At 40.6% G+C, this 23,984-nt stretch overlaps 3 protein-coding genes across 7 annotated transcripts; 1 reads left to right on the top strand and 2 right to left on the bottom strand.

Moving 5' to 3' along the window:
• Positions 1-264: 264 nt before the first annotated feature.
• On the top strand, positions 265-1,735 carry LOC6740055 (microfibril-associated glycoprotein 4). Of its 2 annotated transcripts, none has more exons than XM_002076903.4 (4): positions 265-491; positions 602-786; positions 853-1,413; positions 1,474-1,735. In XM_002076903.4, exons 1-4 carry the CDS (start codon positions 381-383, stop codon positions 1,613-1,615), a joined length of 999 nt encoding a protein of 332 aa, XP_002076939.1. In that variant the 5' UTR covers positions 265-380; the 3' UTR covers positions 1,616-1,735. The 2 variants fall into 2 exon arrangements, with proteins under 2 accessions (XP_002076939.1, XP_016038721.1); XM_016181069.3 differs by having other exon boundaries at positions 283-491; positions 835-1,413.
• Positions 1,673-12,571, bottom strand: LOC6740056. Of its 3 annotated transcripts, none has more exons than XM_016180845.3 (4): positions 5,561-5,710; positions 5,298-5,465; positions 2,007-2,156; positions 1,673-1,883 (listed from the first exon to the last, which is right to left on the bottom strand). In XM_016180845.3, the coding sequence occupies exons 2-4, from the start codon at positions 5,454-5,456 to the stop codon at positions 1,731-1,733; spliced, it is 462 nt and encodes a 153-aa protein (XP_016038724.1). In that variant the 5' UTR covers positions 5,457-5,465; positions 5,561-5,710; the 3' UTR covers positions 1,673-1,730. The 3 variants fall into 3 exon arrangements, with proteins under 3 accessions (XP_016038724.1, XP_016038722.1, XP_016038723.1); XM_016180843.3 differs by lacking the exons at positions 1,673-1,883; positions 5,561-5,710 and adding exons at positions 2,996-3,085; positions 12,473-12,571 and having other exon boundaries at positions 2,132-2,929; XM_016180844.3 differs by lacking the exon at positions 1,673-1,883 and adding an exon at positions 2,996-3,085 and having other exon boundaries at positions 2,132-2,929; positions 5,561-5,705.
• An 817-nt stretch (positions 12,572-13,388) lies between these two features.
• Positions 13,389-16,248, bottom strand: LOC6725571 (keratin, type I cytoskeletal 9). Of its 2 annotated transcripts, none has more exons than XM_002106546.4 (7): positions 15,049-16,248; positions 14,791-14,910; positions 14,457-14,672; positions 14,334-14,402; positions 14,134-14,277; positions 14,009-14,068; positions 13,389-13,885 (listed from the first exon to the last, which is right to left on the bottom strand). In XM_002106546.4, exons 1-7 carry the CDS (start codon positions 15,907-15,909, stop codon positions 13,496-13,498), a joined length of 1,860 nt encoding a protein of 619 aa, XP_002106582.3. In that variant the 5' UTR covers positions 15,910-16,248; the 3' UTR covers positions 13,389-13,495. The 2 variants fall into 2 exon arrangements, with proteins under 2 accessions (XP_002106582.3, XP_039153478.1); XM_039297544.2 differs by having other exon boundaries at positions 13,390-13,885; positions 14,791-14,889; positions 15,049-16,246.
• Between the last annotated feature and the right edge of the window lie 7,736 nt (positions 16,249-23,984).

The following is a 23,984-nucleotide window of genomic DNA, read 5'->3' on the forward strand; positions in this document are numbered from 1 at the left end:
AGTACAAATCTTAATTATAATTATCATAGTTTTCGTGTAATTTTCTGTTATATTTGCAGTTTTAATATCGTCCTAATTAGAACTGCAAATACGATTGTATAAATGAATTTTTAAATTATTTATCCGTTACTTCTAAGTGTTGTGAACTTGCTATCACTGGATGAGGAAGCACTGCCCAACACTTACTGATCTGCTTAGCATACCCGGTTTTCAATGCAATGCACGCAACGTGTACAGCTAATCAATCGAGTGACCTTTGTTTCAATTCACACTTGCATTGCGCCTCAGATCAGTACTTTGCGGCTTAGTTAGTTAGTTAGTTAGTCAGTCAGCCAGTTAGCTAGTCGTCTAGTTGGTGGCCAGTAATCGAAAGTGCCAAAATGTCACAGGTGCTGCAGCTGGATGCCTTGGTCATGGCCATGGCCTGTCTATCCACCACACAAACGGATCTGGGCGGAGGACTGATGGTTCCGCCCTCCTTGGGCAATGCGGTGAGTTGAAAAAACCGACTGGCAAATCATATTCTACAGTACAAAGTCTGTGCTTGTAGATCGAAAACAAAGAGAGCTCATCGTGTTAAGTCTTGACATGCTTTTTATAGAGTTCCAGCAGCTGTCCAGTTTCGGCTTTAAGTGGTCTTACCACTCGGATGCAATCGCTGAACAACGAAATAGCTAGTGTCAAGGAGCAGATAGGCAGTCTCCAGGAGCAGTTGGTGGATCTGCGAAGAGCGGGAAGTGCGCCGGTGGTGGGAATCGCTTCGCCCAATGCACTGGCATCTCGATTGTAGGTATTTGCCGGCAGTCGTTGTTATTCATGTGTGATAATTCACAGTCCCTTCTCCCTCAACAGCCTGGACATTGAGCCACAACTCCTGGCCAACGGTGGTGCAGTGGCCGCTCCAATCACTCCGGCAAACTGCCTGAAACAGCAGCACGGTGTGGTGCGAATCAGACCCCGCTCGAACGTGGAACCCTTCTTTGTTTTCTGCGATCAGAAGGTCAGGAACGGTGGTTGGACCATGGTGGTTAATCGTTATGATGGCAGTGAGGACTTCAATCGCAAGTGGGCGGATTACAAGATCGGTTTCGGGCCACTAACCACCGAGTTCTTCATTGGATTGGATAAATTGCATCAGATTACGAGCAGTGACAACTACGAGCTGTTGGTTCAGCTTCAAAATCGAAAGCAGGAGCTGAGATATGCCCTTTATGATCATTTTAGCATCGGCAGTGAATCGGAACAGTATCGTCTGAATGTCCTGGGGGACTACCACGGCGATGCTGCTGATGCACTGCGTGACCACACGGGAAAAAAATTCAGTACCTCCGATAGGGTTAATGATGAAAATGAGCAAAATTGCGCGGTTCAGCAGTCGGGAGCTTTTTGGTATGGCGGCTCCTGCAATCTCACGTGCGTTCTTATTCATTTCAAAAATTATTATCCAATAGTATATCATTTATTTTCCTATAGCAACCCCTTCGGCCTGTATCAACGCCTTCTAGAACGGGATGTTGATGGCTTCAAGGGCATTCTGTGGCGCGGTTTCTTGAATGGACCCAAAGGTTCCCTGAAAATAGTTCGCATGATGGTTCGTCCACGCGCCGTTTTATAAATAATTAACTTTATTGACTACACCAGACACATATTAACCAAACGCCCAACAGGTTATGAAAAAAAAAAAACAAACTAATAAAACTACAAAAGATTAATTAAAAATTAAATTCTATTTAGACTTCGTTGAGCTTGTCAGTCTCTTCGGTGGTTGTGGTGGTTCGAACTGTGGTGGTTGTAGTGGGATCTTCAGATCCCTTGACCACCAGGGCATCTCCGAAAACTGGCTTAAAGAAGAGCACAAAGCGGGAATAGCGACGAGCGGAGTTCTGTAATATAAATATATATTAATAATATATGTATATATATGTATGTATATATTGCCTTTTAAACAAACGTTACTATTTTCTTCTTGTTACTATAAAGCCTTATTCTATCTATATATTACTTACCAAAATCAGACGAGACAACGACTTTGAGATATTGGTGACCGTCACTAGGGATTTGTTCAATAGTTCAGATGGAAGTTCCAGGGAGGCATCGCTCATGATTTCGGCGGCATCGCTTAGATCTTTTCCCCCCGCCCGACGACGTCTCTTGGTCTGGCAAATATATAGAGAAACAAATAGATAAGTATATAGATGAGCCATGTGAGTGAGCAGAGGGATCCAAAATCCAATTCGAAAATCCAAAATCCAAAAACTTGACAAGGCCAAGGCCCCAAATCGAAACTAGGTGCGTGTTATATTGGTTTTCTGTTTTCGGTTTTATTCGCTTTTGTAGTGTCGTGAATTTCTCTAAATATATATATTTGTTTATGCCGAATATTTACAAACATGAAACTTAACTAGGGTGTAAACAAAAAAATAAAAACGATTCGAGCGAGGGGGTTGGAAATTCAACAAAGATTCTGATGGATGTGGGAAGAAACGAATAGGGATTCAACGATAAATTACAGCTTCCATTAGTTGGCCTTGGATCGTTGCTATTACACCTCCTAGTAGCCCGCCTCATCAGAATCGGGAGCTGGTGTCGTCACGCCGGCGATTCCATTGACTCCGCCAGAGGATCCCTGCAGGATTGGTCCCGAGAAGCTGAGGAACTTGGACACCACATTGCCCAATCCGGCGTTCGCATTTCCGCCGCCCGAGGAGGAGCCACTGAAGGCGGTAATCGTGGTCAGCACACCGGTGGTCAGGTCATTAGCAATGTTGCCAATCGAGCGGATCTTCGGCGACACCACGGCGGTGATCAGAGTCTGGAAGTCCTTGATGGGCACCGGCGACTTGATGTCCCACTGCTTGTTCTTCTCGATATTCGATCGGTCCAGCTGCTCGATCACCCGCGTCTTTGTATCCAGGAAGTTGTCGATTTTCTACATATATTTGTTTATAGTTTGTATATATATTTTTTGATTATTTTAAGCATATGAAATACTCACGCCAAACACAAAACCGAGCACTGCGTTCTTAGCCTCGAATGTGGCATCGGGCAGTTTTCTTTTGTTGCGCTCCTGGACACCTAACACCTCCTGGAAATGGAAATCAAAGTGGAAAATACAGGATCACCCACACGGGAAGAATCGGAGGAGCACTGGCAAAGGACATTAGCCAAATTGCTTCTGGTTAACTTGAAGCTTTTTATAATTACAAGATTTTGAGCTTCACTGTTGAGACACACAAATTGATTTCTTTTACGATCTCTAAGCATATATATTAATTTTTTCCAGTCATTTTATATCATGAATAATTGCCGATCTGGCATTTTCGGACTTGTCTGGCTTTAATCGATTGGATTCTTTGCCTAATTACACCTCTTGAGTGCCGACTTCAAGTTTAATTGCTGCCAAAGAGCGGGTAAAAAAGCACTCGACACTGGGGGCCAGTTAGACTTGACCCAATTTTTGGGGCTGGTCGAAGAAGAAAAAAAGCACTCATGTACTGCACATACATAAGTAATTATATCACTTGTGGACTTGGGGACCTTCGGTCATTCTAAGCCGATGCCTATCGCTATATCTGATACTTTCGGACTGCTTCTCGATCGATCCAAGCTGGTCCAAGGCACTTAAAATTCACCTCGTCATTCGGTCATATATGTATATGTGCAGCTCAATATCGAAGCCGAAATCAACTCATTTCCAACCAAAACACATAATCCAAACCATTGGAATTGAATTTCGAGCCGAATTCAAGCGATATGGGATCTTAGTACATTGCATTACTACTTGCAATTATACGACCTTTTTATTCGACTTGACGTCTTCTGGGCCTCTTAAAAAGTTATGAAATACGTTGACTATGATTTAAATTTTTTAAAATGCAATAAAGTGCTTAAGTGAATTCTATACAATTCACGGGCTTGTTTGTGGATATTAAAGGTCTCCAAAAATCTAGTTTCAAAACGAAAAGTTAAGGACAATTAATCAGCTTGAAAACGTTTAACAATAATTCGCCTGCAGCCCACAGATTTTGATCACAAGTAATATCTTAAAAGTTATGCAATTCACTCGGCAATTTCGGTTCATTGTTCTGCCATTCTCCCTCTTGAAAGTTTTTTTGAGATTGCCCGACAGAAAATCGCTTGGAGCAGCCCACATGGACCATATTTTTGTCTGTCTTTTTGGTTTTCGAGAAGCTAAGCAACTAGGCGATTTATTAGTTTAACAAAACGCTAAACACATTACGCTCTACACCTTTACTTTATGCCTTTTGTTTTTGTCCGCTGAAGTGACAAACAAAAAGCGTGAGCTATGATTTATATAGAGCAAAATCAGGTCAGTTGTTGAAAGCTGAACAAGCAGTTAAACGAAGGGACTTACAACAAGTTTAACTACTACTTGAATGGAAAAGTGGAAAACTGTGAAAATGCTCAGTTTTTGGCAAAGCTCAAAGGAATCTATAATATTTTCCTGTATTTTTTATAACATGTATGTTTATCCTTTTGCTGAAAACTATTTACCTACATTTACAGTCTTTGGATATTGAAGAAATTGATTTTAAGTCTGCCATTAACTTTTTTAATCCCCTCTTATTTGCATTTTCTTAATTTCCCAAGCAATTACCTCAAATCCAATGATTTTCACTACGAATGGTTGAATCAATGAAGACGAAGAAATAAATATATGAACCAACTTTTGGAGGCGCGGAAATGTTTCACAATTTATGCGAATAAGAGGAAGCGAGAGAAGAAGAGGTGATGAGCCATGAAGAAGCTCCCTTATACCCCTCTCTTTCTGCCCGCATCTGGCCATCTCTTTTTGGCCAAGGCGTTGGCTTTGATTTTTCGGCTTTTTTTGGGTTTTCAGTTTTCGGTTTTGGCTTTTGGAATGGTTTTGAAATGTTAACGTAGGTCGTTAACAAGTTTTGTCGCCATCAAGGTCGTCTGGTCTCGAATGGCCAACGAATTTGGAATTGAATTTGGCTTTAAACCATTTTTTATCTGGCTCTTTGCATTTTGCCTGATTTGCATACGAGCGGTGAGGCCAGAAAATTGGCCAGAAGTCGGTTCAATGCACCACAAAATTAGCAGCTTGCATAACGGGCAAAAAACACAAAAAACAAGCGATGAAAATGTGCAACAACAGAGAGCGAGAGCGGGAAAATTTAACTTTCACGCCAGGAGACAATCAAGTTTTCGAACTCCCTCTTTTGAAATGCTTGCAAACTTCCTTGTTGCGGTTTTGGATTTTTCTCGAAGGGATTTCGGATGCTACTTGTCTAGTCAATCAATTGTTTTGTTACCTCTGCGTTGATAGGATTCAAGTCGGGATCGCTGGTATCCTGGAAATTCGCCTCCAGTTCCGAATTTGTTTGCTGAGGAGCGGGAAAGCCCAGCGATAACGATAGCAGTGCCGATAGCACGGCCATCGATAGTAACAAACGGCTCCTGGTGAACTGCATTATTAGTTTCTGCAAGCGAACAAAATATAGGTTAAATTTGCAGTGGAAAATTTTCGTTGATTTTATATAAGAAAGGTTTTTGTTGTATATATCTTGTTTTGTACCGCAAAATAAAACACAAAGCTCGGGGTGGATGAAAAAAAAAATAAAATAAACTTTTTGAGGCAAGTGTTTTTGTTGTCGTCTGGAAGCCGCGCCGCCAGATACGCGATACTAGCACGTTCACTAACTTTAAGCAAATGACTGCGGACGAAAGTTACTTCAATGATTTAGCAGTGGCCAAAAAATCGGTTACACAGCCCACGGCGCATGCGCAGAGCTTTTTGTTTAGCGCCGCTGCGCAGTCCACTCAAAATATCCACCGAAAAATCCCAGACGAACGCAATCCGGCCAAATTGAATTTTATTGCCGCCCGATTCGTGGATTCATGGATACGTTTGGATTCGTTGTTGGATGCAAGACGTCGACGGCGACGTTGGCAGCGATTCGAGCGGAACGCCGGCGCAAAAAACACGTTTTTGAGCGGGTTTGAGCGCAAATTCGAACGGAAAGCGCTCAATAAAGTGCAAAACCAGCCGCTGGAGATGTTAAGTCACCGGTGTTGTTGCCTTGTTAATGGTGTTTCTGCAATGCGCTTTTAATTTGTACTCTTTGGCTTTCAATTAAGGCACACACACACACATACAAAAGAGAGGCACAAGTCGGTCATACGCGGCGTATGCGCAATATGCATTCTTAGGCACTTTTTTCGGTGGTTAGTGGTTACACAAGGGTGTGATGGAAGTCCTTATAAACCCTTCGTTCGTCAAAAAGAAATAGGAGTCATTAGTATTGGCAATAAGCTGCTCAAAACAATTACTCATTGATCGATATGATAATTTTTAGCGAAATAATAAAGAAAATTCCATTCGTAAATATTGAATTTTATGAATGGACGAATTTTCATCGAATAATCGGTTTTTTGACCACAACTTGAAATTTAATTGTCCAAATCTGGAATGCTATACCTCGCTGAACTTGTAATTAAATTTCCAATCAAACTGTGTTCAAAAATGCAAATTCTATTTTTTCGCCATTTTTTGCTAATTTTGATGATGTTACCCCTTACAAAAAATGCGAAAATTAACCCAAAAATTATTTTTCCTAAATTCTTCAAAAAGTGATAGGGATCGTTAGCATTGGTAATTAGCTGCTCAAAACAGTTATTCTTTCGTCTGTATGACAATTTTCATCGAAGTTATGACGAAAATTCCGTTTGTAAATATCAAGTTTTTGGCAAAAGCCGTGTTTCGTAATTTCGGTAATCAAATAATCCGTTTTTTGGCCACAACTTTAAAAATAATAGCCTGAATATGGAATGTTATACCTCGTTGAGCTCGTAATTTAATTTCCAATCAAACTGTGTCCAAAAATGCAAATTCTATTTTTTGGCCATTTTTTGCAAATTTTAATGATGTTACCCCTTACAAAAAATTCGAAAATTGACCCAAAAACTAGTTTTCTTCCATAATCCGTCAAAAAGTGATAGGGATATTTAGTATTAGTTTTTAGCTATACAAAACAATGATTCTTTAAGCGAATTTACAATTTTTTGAGTAGTTATGATGAAAGTTTCATTAAAAATATAATTGTATGGGTACACGGATAGTCGAGACACTCGATACTCGGCGTTTCTTCTGGTTTTTCTTTAAATGGAAAAAGCAATATTAACCTCCCCTAGAGCAACCAAAGCCACTACCCTTGACCCTAACATTGACTAAGAATTTAGCACCAGCTGGATTTACTAGTAGATCGGACCTAAATGCCTATGTTAAATCGCATGTTAATACGCTTTTTACGATTAATAATCAGCATAAATTATACGTATTTATGGGTAGAAGTAAAATGTCGTCGACTGGAGAACAAAAAACGAACGAAACGATCTAAACGAAAAGAATACAAGCTCAAGAAACTTTAATCAAGTCGCTCGCCTTCGGACGCCAGAGGGAGACCGATAAATTGGAGTCAAAGTGCGCGTATCGAATTCAGACGAAACCTAATAACTAGAATTGCATGTCGAGTGCACGGACTGCACGCCAATGCGATGCACTCGTATCGGATTCGATACAAACCGATACGAACCGATACGAGCCGATATGATCCGATACGATCCGACTTGAAATGCCGACCAGCCGCTGCATGCATGTATAATTAGTCAGTTTGGCGGGCCGAGTTCTGAATTCGTAACAATTAACTAAAAAATCGCTTTCAATTTATATCGAATCGTATCAAATCGATTCGAAGCAGTTGATTAAGTCAATTTTGAGATTTAAACTGGATTTAAATAGAATGCGATCATCCGCACTCGACTTTAGCATGTTTATTATGTTTTCCATTCAAATCTAGATTTATTGAGCAATTTTCGGATATTTGTTAAGCAAATTGCTTATGTCACGTAATATTGGAAGGGGTTGTTCTGTTTTTCATATCATACTCAACAATATTCAAGATCAATTTAGACTATTATCTATAACTAATCAGAGATTTCTAAGCTTAAAAGTCTTGATTTATTATGGTGAACATAGACGCAAAACCGGCTCGGATACGTTAATACAAATTTTCCATAATTTCCAGTTTTTATATTCGAAAAGGATTATTGCGATCCTTGGCCAGATCCTCTGTAATCAATCCGTCAGCCGCTCATTTAATTGCAAATGTCACTGGCGATTTCTGGGTGCTTGGGAAACCTTTCTAATTAACCCCAGACAGCCAGTGGCCACTTAACCCGTTCGCAGTAATTTGCTTATCAATGTGGCGACTTAATCAACGCCTTGGCCCAAGGTCATCTGGGTCGTTTGCCGGAACGGGACTGAAACATAATCCTTAATTGACGTGAAGAGGTGCTGGCGCACCTTGCCAACTTTTATTTTGTTTGTAGTTTTAATTTTATTTCTCATTTCATGTGACGACAGACGAGCGAGGGGCCCAGATAAAGCAAAATTAATGCGCGCATCCGTTGAAATGAAAAATAAAAAATGTAAAAATTTCAGCAACGAAACCGCAAAAACCCAAAATGCAAAGTGCACGCTCGGCTGTCAGCGTTTTTGTGGGTCACAAGGTCGGGAGATGTCTCTTCAGAGGCCTCCACCTGCAACTTCATCTCCATCTCCACCTTCATCTCAACATCCACATCCACATCTGTGTATCTTTTTATACACATTTTTTTTTACAGATCGCAGAACCTGTGCCCAGTGCATGCTCGAGTGCCTCTTACTTTGTGGCCTTAGCTAAATTAACTTTCAATTTTCTTGTCGCAGCACGGTGCCCTTGAAGATGTTTTCCGAAAACAAAAGCCACATTCTGACCCATTTTAGTAGGGTTATGAGTTTAGCAAGTGAACAGCTACTGTATTGGACACTTGCTCACTTGAAATAAAATAAATTGTTGAATTTAAAAGATTTTACCAAAAAGATACGTTTGAACGCCTGCAATGCACTTAAAAATACGTATGTACTTTTAAAGAAGTATAAATATATTTAAAATGCTTCATTTAACTAAACTTTTGTGTAGCTTTCGTGTTTTCAATTAAATAACAATCACTAGAGATCTGCATGTCAAAAGATCCGGCCAGTTGTTCTGACTAATTTGGCAGCTCAATTAGCAAATTATCCATGAAAATTCAATTGCAGCTCGTTGCCGTTGAGGCGCCTCAATTAGAACGCTATAATTGCTGGCCAGCCCCGCCACTTCGTCAGTTTGTCAGTGAGTCAATCTGTCAAACTGTCCATCAGCGTCGCAGCGCGTGTCATAATGTTTATGACAGAAAACCGACAACAGAAAACCAGAAAAAAATGTTAGCAAAAAGACAGGCGCTATGTGTCTTGGTTTTTATTCAAAGCAATCTGGCAGAAAACATGCCGTTTTGGCCTGGCCAAGACCCCAAAAGCGCCCCAAATCCTTGCCCCCTGAACCCTAGTGACTTTATTTACAACAACCAGATCTTCATTGCATTTCCAGTTTCGCCTTTTGGTTACAGTTGTCAGTTTGTTGTGTTGTGTGATTTTTTTTTTTGTTTCTAAAGTTTAGTTGTCGCGTCGAAAATGTCAGGGGCCAAAATAGTGGGGCAGACGCATTAAATCCGTTTTAACCAGTGGCAACTTGTTCTCTGGAAATGGCTATATAGCATACGCCATATAGCATATAGCATAATACCCTTCGCCACCATGTCGGGGCATAATTTGGCATTACCCAACTGGCGGGGGGGATTATGCAACGGTTGTCATTATGCATTATGCGCTTGCTGCTATTTTTTCATTTTTTTTTTTTTTTTTTGTAGTTTTGCTCAGTTTTGGGCCACGGCATTAATGTCACCTGCTCATCGCTGTTCTGGCCACGATGACTCCGCTAAGTGCACGCAGGAAAAACCAAAAAAAAAAATGAAAATAAAATAAAAATGGAAAATAGATATAGTGAAACGGGTAACAGCTCCATTGGGCACCCCCTTGCTTTACGAGTAACCGTTTACACGCCGCAAGTCGCCGCAAGTTGGGAGTTACATGCGGCCGGACGGTCATAACCATTACCCATTAACCAATTCATTTGGACCGAGAGTGCGGTTCGTTAACCAGATGGAGGAGAAGCCAGCACTCGATTCCGCATCCATTTCCACCTAATGTATTCAACTCCGCCGCAGCAATGGGCCTCTAATGAACTGCTGATGGCTTTGCGCAAGTGTTTTACTGCCACTACATTTGACATTTGACCAAGGAAATGTTTTAAGACTGGGATAGCTTATTAATAAAGATCTAAAATATGCCAAAATAAATATATGCCAGGTATAAACAAGGTATAAAAAACGAAGTGCAATATAATTTTAAAACCAATCACTAAGCAATAGAACGTCTTGCCACAGAAGCGATATGTTCAAATGAGTTTTATTTTTTGAGTATAGACAATCTCTAAAAGTTGCAATTAACTTAGCAAATCCCACGAAGATTTGCCCCACATGTGTAATGCTCTAATGGAAAAATAAAGTTAATTTGGTTTATATTAAGACCGTTTGTAAGACAATCCTTCACATCAACAGCTTTTGTTTTGTACCCAATAGCCGGGTCGAATTTAATTGGAAAAGGCGTTGCCGACAGACTAAATAACTGACCATTCACTGAAAACTCAGCCTGAGAATTAGTATTAGAATCGGACGAACGAACTTTGTTCTTGGCCAGGCAAAAATGATTCGTTTGATTTTGCGCAAAGGTTGCCAGAGATTCAGATTCTGGTGTCATGTAGCGTTTATTTGTTTGTTCAGCCATTATTGTAATTATAGTATTAATAAATCTCGCCACTGGCGGCCGGCGAAGGTCGCCCCATAATAATATCATTTTGGCATTAGATATTTTGAAAGGCATTTCAAATCTGATCACTTTGCTTAATTGCCGTGCAGAACTTAGTGCTGTTAAATGAGGCGTAAATTGGAAATCACTTCTAAGCTAAACGAAAATGCCAAAGGCTTATGAAATTGCTAAGCAAATAAAACTCAAGAGTATTAAGCATATTTTATAATAGAAAAAAACACTCCGGTAATAACATAAACAGCCATTCATAAGGCCAGACCCGCATCAACTTATAATTTACTGCCCAGGGAAAATATCATCATAAAAAATGTGTGAAAATTCGTATAATACAAGATCTGCGATACGGACCTTAACGCTCTTTAAACATAAAGCCACAACACATCGAGTGGTGGATAAGAAATTTAGAGATTTGCATAATAATCGGCCCGAAAAATATAAAAGGGGGCATTGTTTTACGGTCATTTACAATAAGTTTCTACGCTTTTCGATATCGGGTTGCCACAATCGATTTGCATAACTCTCCCGAAACAACCGCACAATTTGGAGCGTCGTCTGGTCAATAAACTTATTGACCGAGTTAGATATGACACCTGCATATATATCTTTTTGTTTATGTAGAGACGCCCCCTCGCCGGTTTGCCTTCGGCGGATTTCCAGCTCGACTGCTCCACTTTCATGGCGTTCACTTTCGCTTTTTCCCTCGTTTTCGATTTTATTTATTTATTTTGCCGCAGCTATCATCACTGACTTTTGTTATTGCTTATGCCTTAGAGTTGATGGCTGATAGCTTTTAGCTTTTGGCCCAAAGCGCGTTGATGGCTGAACTGGCTGCTGTATCTTGGGCTAAGGCTTATCTGGCCAGAGCCATCGATCCGCGAACGACCTTGAGACCGTTACCGGTTTCTTTGGGCCAGGCCACTCTTGCATGGCCCAGACAAGTTGATGTTTTTTTTTTTTTTTTTTTTTTTTTTTTTTAGTGTCTTTTTAGCTCTGACTCTGGTTCATCCTCAATCATGGCAGCGACCAGGGGTCAGGCCGAAAATGAGTAGTAGGTTACCAGGTAGTTAACCCCGAAAATTCGGATGACTTTCGAATGAACTAATGGAGCAAAAAGGAAAATCCCCTCAAATCACTTCCATACAAATAAACCTATTCAAAATTTGTAATTAATATTGCTATTTAAGTAGCACGTCAACCAGTGAAACCAAAATTCATATAGCTTAATATAATCAACAATCAATATGACATGCTGAACACAAACCTTCCGTCATAGGAGAACAATAAAACTCTCCCTTTTTACGGCTTACAAATACGATTGGTTAAGCTTTTGTTAATTGATTTATGAAGCAATTAACGCATTTGAATCTTTACTTTTGCATTGTTTGCGGCGGCGCTGTTGCCAAATTTCGGTAGCCAAACCGATTAATGGACGAGCGCTAATCAATAGCGACCCCCCTCTTCAATCAACCCCCCCCCCCCCCCCCACACACACACACAATCAATAACCCCCCGTAGTGTTGTTTGTTTTTGGAACAGACCTGACCTATGCCAGCATTTGCAGTTGAGGCTTAGCCCAGTTAGCAAGTTCGTTGCCTAAGTCTTTCGTTTTGACACACATTTTGAGCTGGGATTGTCGCTCTTTTCCCTTTTTTTGGTTTTCAGCCGCCTTATATACATACTCACCCGAAATATAATAACATAAAAATACGGCTTGCCAAACTTAATTGCAATGCGAACTCTCCGAAGCACCCAAATATATAATTGAGTTCATAAACAATTTCAAAATGCAAATAAACCAGCACAAACACTGAGCACACAAGAAAAACACAAAACAATAAACACAACCAGAGGTTTTTCAAATTAAAAACGCGACAACTAAACGGCCCGCAAAATGTCACTTTGTCTTGTGAAAGATTCACGCATAACTGAAAACTGAAACTCGCCGCTAAAAAAATATTCAGCCCACTTCAAAAAATCAAGAGAAAGACAGACAGAGAGAGAGCAGGCGGAAGAGAGAGAGAGCGAGAGAGTCAGAGAAAGCACCAGAAGTAAACAAGTAAAAGCATTTTAATGAAACCTGTAATCAGTAGAAAGTGACACAATGCCCGCTCCATTGGGCAAGCTACCAAGTAGTTGGCCCACGGAGAAAGGTTCAGGGAAAACTCTTGGAGACTCCCTGTAGGGTCAAGAAGATCCAAAAATATTCGCTATATAGACATAATAAATATAGACAGTACAAAATATATATTTCATATAATCTTTCTAATTTAAACTAATTTTTTAAACGAAGCACCCGAGCCGAGCTCCATAGTTCATTCCCCAGTTCTACCTTCCTCTGAACTTTAGTTTGCGGAAATGAACCCAAACAAGCTATTTCACCCCTCAACCTTTACTAAGTTTTTACTTCCGCTCATTGCGCGCTTTCGCTTTTTGCGTTTCCACCCAGTGATTGCCCCACCGCATCCTTGGGGGAGTGGTTCATTGCAGTGGCTCCCACTGAATTCCATTGGATCTCTTGCATCAGCCGCTGTCCAAGCTGTTACGCCACTTGATTTAGAGCCCCTCTTTTACGCTTTCTTAGCTGCCCAAGTGACCAACAAGTCTTTCTCCTCACTTCTTTATTTATTTCGGTTACGAACTAGCAAAAAAAAAATGGGTTTAACACAAACGATTAACGTAACTATGATTATGTGATGACTAAGCTGGCTAGAATGGCTCATTATCGTAGAGGTTCCAAGATCTATGGTGATCTGCCGGCTTGGCGTGATGCCCCATGCTGCTGCTGGCGAAAATATTCTTGGCTGCACTCGAAGCTCCTCCAGCGGCTCCCAGCCCGGCATTCAAAATCAATCCAAGGGCATTGCTCACCAGATGGGAGGCCACCTGCTTCACAAATCCTCCAGAATCAAAGTTATTTGCCGCCGCAGCTGCCCATCCACCGCCTTCTTTCTTCTTTCGCGGGCGTGGCAACTCCGCACTTCCGTGTCGCTCCTCTGAGCCGTCCTCTGAAATTGGCCGAAACTTTGCCTCCAGGAAGCTGGTGATCAGGTTCTTGGTGAAGGTCAATGGTTGCGGCGGGCCCTCCTCCTCGGGATCCTGTTAAAGATTGTAGAATGTTGTTTACTTCACTCGCTAAATAAACGACGTTCAGGGGTTAGTAACACTGTTATGAGGTTGGGATCTAGAAGGTAAATATATATAAGCAAAATATATAAATACAGCGCTCAGTGCGGCCAGCACAGTGCCCAAGAAGTTGCCTATAAACTGGCCATTGTTAATCTGAAAAAATAATATATAAACGTAGAATGACTTAAAATTCATGAAAATAGGTTTATGGAACCCACCGCTCCACCACCTCCAGAGAGACCATCCAAGGCAGTGCCCACATATTGTCCCAACACGAGGCCAAAGTTCTTGTTCCCGCCCAGAAGACCAGAGATCAGCGAGGTTCCCGTTTGAATCAGACCTTGCACATCTAGGCCTCCAGGCTAAAATAAAATTCTATTTAAATACCCTAGAGGGATTGGAGAACTTCAATACTTACTCCAAATAAAGTGGAAACCACACCAGTTAGGGCACCAATTAAGGCACCCACATCGGAACCACCTTCACCCTAAAAAAATCCATATTAACTTAATATTTAAGGGTTTCTTAGCCTTGCACTCACACCGCTGAGGCTGCCAATGATGCCAACCAGACCGCCACCGCCTCCTCCACCTCCTGCTCCGTCTCCGCCAGCTCCGGGTTCCTCCCCATCGCCCAGGTCATCGTTGTCATCCGTGGCCAATTCCGAGGAGGAGCCTGTGCCCTCCGCCTCCACCTGTTTCTCCGGCTTCGCATTCATTTTTGGTTTACCTTTGGCCTTGGCTGTAACGTTTGGCGACTTCAAAAGGCCGTGGGACAAAGGGTTAGGTGAACCAAGTCAATGTTGGGTTAGGTCATCATCAATTAGAGGTCATTGGGTTAGTCACAAAGGGTTCAACAAGGGTCCTTTTGCTCACCTTTACGTTTATATCCAGGTCATCGAGTTCTGAAGGATTGGGTTCTATTTTAATTCGCCTCGGCGGCGGCTGATCCAACATATTTTCCAGGAAATCTTCCTGGAAGCGCAAGTCATGAGCCTGGCGTTAAAAAAATCAAGCATTGCATACTAAAGACATGCATTTTTAACTTAAACTTATTTATTATTCTACATAAAACAGTTTTATTTATTAAATTTATGTGATTTTTAAATAATTGTGAATAATTCCTAGTACTACCTCAGAAAGTATGGACTTTATAATCCTCATTTCCTCCGGAATTTGTCGTTGCTCCGCCTCCTCCTGGGTCTCCCGATTCTCCTGTTTCCTCTGCTTCGTTCCATTCTTGATTTGCCTTTTGTGGATCACCTTTTGCTTGGCCTTAGCCAGCACTCCATCCTCTCCAGCCTGTTCCAATAAATGCTGCAGAGCCTTGTCAATCTTCGCCTCCAGTTCGTTTTTCATTTGTGGCACCTGCTTGATGATATTCCTTCTCAGTTTTCCCAATCTCTCGCCCAATTTCGGCTGATCCGTGAGATCGGCAGAGAGTTCCTGATTGTACAGCTCCTCCTCCTTTTGCTGCTGAGCCATTTCCCTTAACTCCACTCGAAAGTCATGATCGTCCTTGGCCTGGGACACCACATCCATCACCCGATTGAGTATTTCCAGGGCCCTCTGATCCCTGGACAACTGCTGTTCGATGGCATCGATTTTGGACATGACACGCCCGCTCTCCGTGAGATTCATTTGGAACAGCAGCTCCCTGACGGCTTCCACCAAATTCTGTTCCATTTGCTCTTCCGCCTGGCGGGCTCCATTCAATAATCCAATGCCCGTTAGAGCGTGCAGCTCCTCCTTGGGAAGGATCCTCTCTAGCCTCCGGTAGGCGGTGATGGCCTGCAAGTAGTGCGACTGGAACTCCATTCCACCCGGCCTACTCTCCACCGATCCCAAGATCAGGACTAAGCCGATTAATCCGAGGAGCAAACGCAGCACTTGCAGGTTCTCCATTGGCGGCCGATCGAAAGAAAACTGCGTCCAGGAAGCCTTGTCCACTAGCTCATATAACATCGGCGGATCGTTTGGTTCGCATGGATCCATCGAAACGTTCACGGTTAGTTGGGCGGTGGGCGTGGTTGGTGGATCCTCCCACTGGACACGCCTTCGCTTTGACGATTGTGCAATGGGTCAATCGTCTGTGGAGCTGATCAGTGTGGCATATCTTATGCCACGGATTGTCGTACGCAAATATAGCGACATCTTAACAAGGGGGCGTTTCATCTAGCGGGCTCCATCTTTAAACTAGTTTAGTTTTTCAGCTGGAACTAGTTTCTATTACTCAATTAAATGGACTTACAGATATTATTGCTATTACCATCTTTCTATACTATATTTCCCAAGCCCTATTATAAGAGGAATGTTATGGCAATAACTTTTAGGAATTGTCATTATGTTCAAGTAGCTTCAATAGCAAGATTAGAGATTAAGTCTAAGTACTTTGATGCTAAGAAATATATCTAGATGAATCGCATTTCCCCTTTGCAAAAATTATGATGAGGCCTAATTATATGGGGTGCTTTCCCAAGACACCACTTTAAAAGACGACCAGAACTTCGGGGTTTACAAATGACCAGACTTCTCACCTGGCCAGAACTAGAAGCCACAATTACCCAGCCATTAGGCACATTTAATAGACGACACGAATCGGAGTCATTAGCTAATGCTATAATGTGCCTACTTCCCCTTATTTTTCGGCTTTCAGCGCCCCGAAAGGTGATTGAAATAAAGACCTTATGTAAAAGGTGGAAAACCGAAATGCAGGTGTCGCAGTTATGCGTGACTGTTAATTAGCATTGGCCATTAGTTAAATGGGTGAGATTGGGCCAGCATCTCGGCGATGATCATCCGAGCGCACTGACTGGGCGGCGGGAGATTACGTGAAGGGGCTGCCCCGTGAACGTAATGGCAAACATGGGTTAAAGTTAAAGCCAAAGCTGAAGCTAAAGCCAGGTAGTCCAAGTCCAAGCGGCAAAACATCAGCGGCGGCGGCTCGTCACGCTCGTTTAACCTTTCAAGTGCGCAGAGATCGGATGGGATATATGCACATATATAGCTACTCGGGTCGGATTGGATCGGCATGACATAAGCGTTTAAACGCAACTCCAACTGTTGAAGCGTGCCTCACTTGGATCTTGAAGTAATGTTCATTTTATTTAAGAAATCAGTTTTAAATATTTTTAATAATACAAGAGCACTTTTCGATGCAAAAAATTTATATTTACTAACTTAAATAAATGCATTTTATTTTAGTGATGTACTCTTTCTTTTGTAGTTTTATATGTATTGTAATTATAATTTTTTCCTGTGTATCAACGTTTTCAGTAAACGTTTCTTAGTGGCCCCCGAAAAAAAAAAATACGAAACCACAGCCGTAATTATGGGGCACAATAAAACGAGCTAAGCCAAAACAATAATGATATAATTGTTTCACTTTGTGCAAATGTTGTGCCCTTTAATGCTTCGACTGCCCTCAGATTTTGGCTTTTAATTCAGCCATCTAATGGCAACTTTACGATCTGATATAGTAAGTCACTTGTGGCATTCACGGGGCGATGAGTCAGATTCATTAGCAGGTTGAACCTTACATGCTCAAGGGTGATGATTTCAGAACCCTTTATACAAAATTAATGCAATAAATTAAATATTCTTCTACTTATCTATTTTACTTTATATATCTTGGAATCTTTGTCAATGGAGCAGCCTTGATTTGAGATACAAATAGGTTATCGAGATGCTTAAAATATTCTTAGGTGTGTACAAATGTTATTGTTTATTTATAACATGACATGGCCATCTGTTGGAAAGACATATTTAAAAATCTTCAAGTCACTCAAAATCCCGTTTTAAAACATGCCAAAATCGTGCTATAAACACTTCAAATATAACATAAGCCAAACATGTTAAAAGTGTTTAAATTCCGATCAATCTTGCATTTAGCCTTCAAATGGAAATCAATTTCGAATGTCTGAATATATTTGAGGCTCAGCCGGTGTCTTGTGAACTGATTTGTTAAGCCGCCAAAGAAAAGGATTGTTTTCTTTGTCACTTCTCCACTTTTAATTGCCATCGTTATGGGTATTTATTTTCCTCATTTTTCGCATTCAAGTTCTTCAATGTGTGGTCATTTTTCGCAGCGGAAAACCCTTTTTATTTGGACCGCAGCCGGAAGCGGAAATGGCGATAACCACACTCCATCGCTAATGAGCCATCGGCACTTGACATTGTACTCGGAGAATTACGATCTCTGGCAATTAGGGTTTATTGACAATTGTTGGAGGCGAAAAAAAGCACTCGACTCTAACTGGCAACTCTGCGGTATTCGAAACTCGATTCGTGTTTGTGTGTATTATTAACACATATCTTTGTGCAATAAATAATAACCTTGCCAAATCGTTTGACTTCGTTTCGCTGCTTGGCAACATATACTAAACACTAATGCTGAAAATCCGAAAGAGACGGAGTTGCAGTTTTGCAGGCCACTTTTAGACTTTAATGCGGTTTAGTTATACACTTTGCACTTTTACGACTCCCAGCGATTTTTGCCTTCATTTAATCTGCGAATTGGGGCAGCGGCTAGAAAGAAAAAAAAACAATATAAACGATTGATTCGTTTGCCTGTGAGAAATCGCCGTGCTCAGAAATTAACATAATAAATAGCGCCATAAATATTAAAAGCAAACTAGTTGCTGCAATTTATTTTTCCATTATTTTTTTGTTGTACCCCTAACCACTTGAATTTGGCGCAGCCTCTTAGCGCTTGTTATACAATTGGTTTAACCTCTAGGCTACAAATCGCTGGAATGGCTTGGCCTGGCCCAAACAATACGCACACTTGGCCATCAGAAGTCCTTCGAGTTAATTTCTGCTAATTGGCGGACTGAAGAAACAGCCAAAGATACGCTGAGATTAAGCTAATCTGTCATCTCCAAAGCCAAACTAGTTCGACCGATCGTTATTCTTAAATGCTAATGCAGAAATCAAATAAATGCGAGCGAGGCACATATAAATGCAATGCCATTAGACATTTTATCTTTAAATAATAGCTTTGAAAATCCCCCACCCCACCCCTTTTTGCATTCCAATTCCATAGTATTTACCATAACTTCACCTTTTTATTATTTTTGTATCCACAAAAGAAATTCTTTATTTTTGCCGTTTTTGCAAATTTTGATGATGTTACCCCTTACAAAAAATGCGAAAATTGACCCAAAAATTAAATTACCTAAATACGTCCAAAAATGATAAGGATGTTTAGCGTAAGTAATAAGCTGTTCAAAACAGTTATTCTTTTATCTCTACGATCATTTTTATCCAAGTTATGGAGAAAATCCCCTTCGCAAACATCGAATTTTAGAAATTGCAGAATTTCCGTCATAATTCCGTCATTTTATAGCCACAACGTAAAAAATAATTGTCCAAATCTGAAATGCAATACCTCGTTGAACTCGTCATTAAATTTCCAATCAAACTGTGTTCAAAAATGAAAACTCTATTTTTTGCCATTTTTTCCAAATTTTGATGATGTTACCCCTTACAAAAAAATGCGAAAATTCAGCCAAAAATTAATTTCTCAAAATTCGTCAAAAAGTGATAGGGATGTTTAGCAATGATAATTGGCTGCTAAAAACAGTAATTCTTTCATTTTTATTTGCATTTTTAGCCAAGTAATGACGAAAATCCCATTCGTAAATATCGCATTTTGCAAAAAGCCGATTGTCTGTCATAAAATAATCAGTATTTTGGCCACAACTTTCAAAATAATTGTCTGAACATGAAATGCCTCGTTGAGCTCATTATTAAATTCCCAATCAAACTGTATTCCAAAATAAAAACTCTAATTTTTTGCTAATTTTTGCTAAACGACAAAACATGCAAAAATGTATAAATACTGTTTTCTTTTAAATCCGCCAAAGAGTGAAAAAATTCTATTACGTTGATTATCGGATATTAAAATCACTTATTTATTTAACTTTATTACTACATTTGGCCAAGTAATGATGAATAACCCCTTCGAACATATGGAACTTTTACCGGAAATCGTTGTCCTTATTTTCCATCCAAAGTGTGTGCGCAGAAAGTGGCCCCAATAAATTGTAATGGAATATTTATAAATAAAGTGGATGTGTTTACTGCACAGGCAATCCATCTAAATATAATCCCCCAGTTTATGCAATCACTTGCTGTTAAAATCTCGTTGAAAATATTGTGTAATTGGCTGCCGTTGGTCTGACTTCCCGCTCAGGATTTTTTGATTCCAGACTAATGACCCAATTCGCGTTGCTCTCCCATTAACAACAATTGCCACTTTTGTTTGCGCCAACTCATGGATTTAATTATTTACAGCTCTGTGCAGCGGTTTCTCATTTATTTTTATTTTTCGGCCAATCACTTCGATCAAAGCCAGACAGTCTAAATTTAGGCAACAGCTGCCAGAAGGCCTGCCTGATTGATATCCGCCAAGTCATGGTGTTAAAGAGTTGTGGGTAATATTCTTGTTTTCGGTGTCACCGAATACAAAATTGTTGTTTTGGAAAAAACCCCTGAGTTAACCTGATCAATATCACGTACTTTTCTTTTAGTTTTTTTTCTTTTTGAGGGCAAAAAGTTATCCAGGCAGCTCCGATAAATCATGACACTACAGAGTCGCGGCCTTTTCACAGCACTACTGCCGGACCACGCCCCCTAACCCACCACCGCCCCTGTCTAACCAAAACTTTTTAATTTTATCTCTTCTCTTTTTTTTCGGTGGGCCACCACGTTCGGTTTGCCAATCAACTGAAAATGACGGCCAAAACCAAAAGCCGCCGCAGCCACAGAATTGTTAACATGTTAACTTGGCTTAAATGCATTATGATATTTTTGCCTTTCATACCAAGCACATGGACACACACACACACATACCATTGCATTTCCCTGCCGCAATTCGCAAAGTGTTTGAGTGAATAATTGTGAACTTTATGAGCTCATTGCCTGCCGAAAGTCCAACATCAGCATCTTCCCGAATGTATATAAACTATTTGTAAATTTGCGGACTTATAACTATTTGACCATGAGTGTAAAGTCCATTGTAAACTAAAAATCGGTTTTGAAGTGCTTAAAGCCAGAAATAAATACGCATATTATAAGCCATATGAAAAGTTGAGTTGAAGTACTCTCGAAGCTTTATAAATATATTTTTCAGTTTTCATACTACATATATGATAAATATTTATTTATATTTGGATTTATATCTGGTATACCCTTACTTTCACTAATCAACAAAGATTTTTGTTGGTTTGCAGAGTATTTTAAATTCGCTCTCATCGATTGAATCGTGGCCCAATCTCCCAATGTGACAGCTTCCTTTTCACGCCAGAAATCAAGTTGTCTGCTTGCATTTGGGACACTTTGTATCTCTGATTATTTGAACACTCGGACAACCACTCGTACTTAATATTAGTAATTGTTTGCAATTAGTCACCGTCGGAGGCTGAGAAACTGAGACAAAAACGCCGAGAGACTTTGGCAATCGCTAATTTATGCAAGGCTCAGCTCGGCTTTTTGTGTGTGCGTTTACTGGGAACGTGGAACGTGAAACGTGACGATTGATACGACTTCAATCCGGGTCAGAGTCCGAACCGTAGATCATCATCCCGTTCAGGGTCTCGTCGGCACAGCTATTTGCCGGATTACTCATAAAATCGAAGAATTAAGTCCCTGTAATGGGCCAAAAACGCTGGCAATTAAATCAAATCCAAAGAGTACTGAAAACGAAGCACAAAAACTGTAGACCAACCTTGTTATTGTCTATGGGCTGCCATTAAAACAGAAACTGAAACAGCAACAGGCAACAAGAAACAAGAAACAAACACCGAACGAACAATGGCAGTGACTTCGGCGATGTCTTTACATTTAATTGCACCATTGGGCACACGGCAAAGTGAACTGTCAGTAATCTGCACAATATACCCCTCAAAAGCCCCCCTATCTGTGTAGCCCCCGATTGCCGCTCCAATGGATCTTCGTCTGCAAGTCGCTCGATTTAAAGCCATGTCAACGTCGCCAGAATTAATTGATGCGCCATGAATTGCCGTTCAATGGCAGGGACAATGGGCTCCGCCACTTTGGCCCTCTTGTATACCAACTATAGTTGCTTTCCAGGGCCGTTGAGGGTCCCCAAAGAAGTCGAACAAATGGCAGAGGTATTCAAATTCTACATATATGGTAACTTTGAGTTTTTATGCGAATTAAAAGGGAACCCAAATGGCCAGAGTAATTTTACTTAATTTTTATTGTTCAAATATCTATTAGAATACAAAATATGCAATTCAACTTACTTTTCCTGGAAAAAAGTGTGTACATTTAGACCTAAAACTGCTATTCAACAGAACCTTAAGTAGTTAAGAATTTCTGGCTTTGTCTCGTGCTGAGCAGTTGAACCTTTTGGTGTTCGGGTTCAAATAGAAGATCTTATGCAAATTGCGAACGCCCATATGGGCGTGGCATCGTCGCGACAACAACAAGAAGAACTAGACAATAGAGTCTGAGGTCCGGCCATTAAAGCTAATTTCGTTGTCATTTTCGATTTGGCAGCTTTTGCTTTTCGCAAAAGCGAACGACCCAGGCAACTGAGACTAATTTCATAATTTTCGTATATTCGTATATTTTTGTATTTTTTTTGGTTTATGCAAAACGCTGTCGCTGTATGTGTGTCAAAATCTAATTCACCTTAAACTGATTTCGAACGCATGCAACTTTTAGTGAGTTAGTTTAGTGAGTCTCACTAGTCTGACTGACTGATTTTGGCTTGCCTGCCTTCGCATTTGCTATTGCTTTGCTTTTGCTTTTCAGCTGTTGCTTTGCTTTAGCTATTTTTGCTACTCTTGCTTTTGCAATCGACGAGATACAGTATCTCCAGTTGAGCTCCAGTTGGGCTCGGTACAAAGCGGCGTATGCGTAATTTGTAGCCTGCCATGCATGTCTGCCTGCACTTCCACACTTTTGCGCCAGTTGGTCGTTAACCCAGGGCAACGCCAGCCAAAAAAACAAAACAAAAGCCGCCTACCGGTTACCGGTTATCCTTCAGAGCGGCGACAGTCCGCCGCCGAAGGTAATGCGGTTGCCCAGTCCAAAAAGAAAAAAAAATGGAAAATCATATATAAAAACCAAATAAAAGAGCGATGCTCGAACCAATAATCAAATCGAAGTAAATCGAATCCAATGGAATCGATTCGAATCTAGTCGCATTGAGCACTAGCTTCCGGTTCACACTGGCAGCACAGTGGTCTCTTTAATAAAAAAATTAATACAAATAATAATACCTGGTAGACTTGTTTATGTCTAATATAAAAAAAAACTGGCAGAGGAAATTAGGCTTAACAACTTGAATGGCAAAATATTGATATGCAATTTTCTAGTATACGCAATAAGCAATTAATTTTTTAAAGTCTTACTTTTACTAGAATATAAATGTTTCCAAGCTGTTTTAATCGGTAGCTTCCTTAAGACCCCTTAGCCATGCCTCACTGTAGCCTAGGAGCTGGAATTCCATTCACTTGCTTACTGAAAACTATCAAAAATGTCGTCCACAGCCGACTGGCTGCTGCTAGTTCTGATTCTTCCGAAGGTCATATTAACGCTACGTCTTCATCTCCATCGTGATTATGGCCACAACGATCATTATCACCATGATCGATCATTCAAGAACAACTCATAACTGTCGCTAACCACAGTTCGGAGACATTGTCTTGCGGTTGGTCAGTATTCGATTTTGAGTTTCTTTATTTTTTTTCCGAAGGTTTCTGCTTCTGATTATCATCGAGTGGCTTTTGGCCAAAGTGCATGGCCAGCATGACAGGGCGGAAATTTTGTGGCCAACCTTTGGGCCCAGTTAGACCCTCAAGGCGCTAAGTGGTGGAACACTTCATAGAATTTTGTGGACCAAAGACCAAGTTCAGTGAACTTACTTGAACCCTTCAAGCGCTCGAAACTTTGACAGGAGTTGAACAAATTTGTATATAACAATAATAATAATATAATAATTCTATAATATCAAAAGTATGTGTTTATAAATGAGAGTTATATTTGCTCGAAGATTTTTTCAGCAGAACTATTGCACAGTGTCTGGAAAAATAAAT

The sequence above is a fragment of the Drosophila simulans genome, chromosome X (assembly GCF_016746395.2).
Source record: "Drosophila simulans strain w501 chromosome X, Prin_Dsim_3.1, whole genome shotgun sequence".
NCBI classification, from domain to species: domain Eukaryota; kingdom Metazoa; phylum Arthropoda; class Insecta; order Diptera; family Drosophilidae; genus Drosophila; species Drosophila simulans.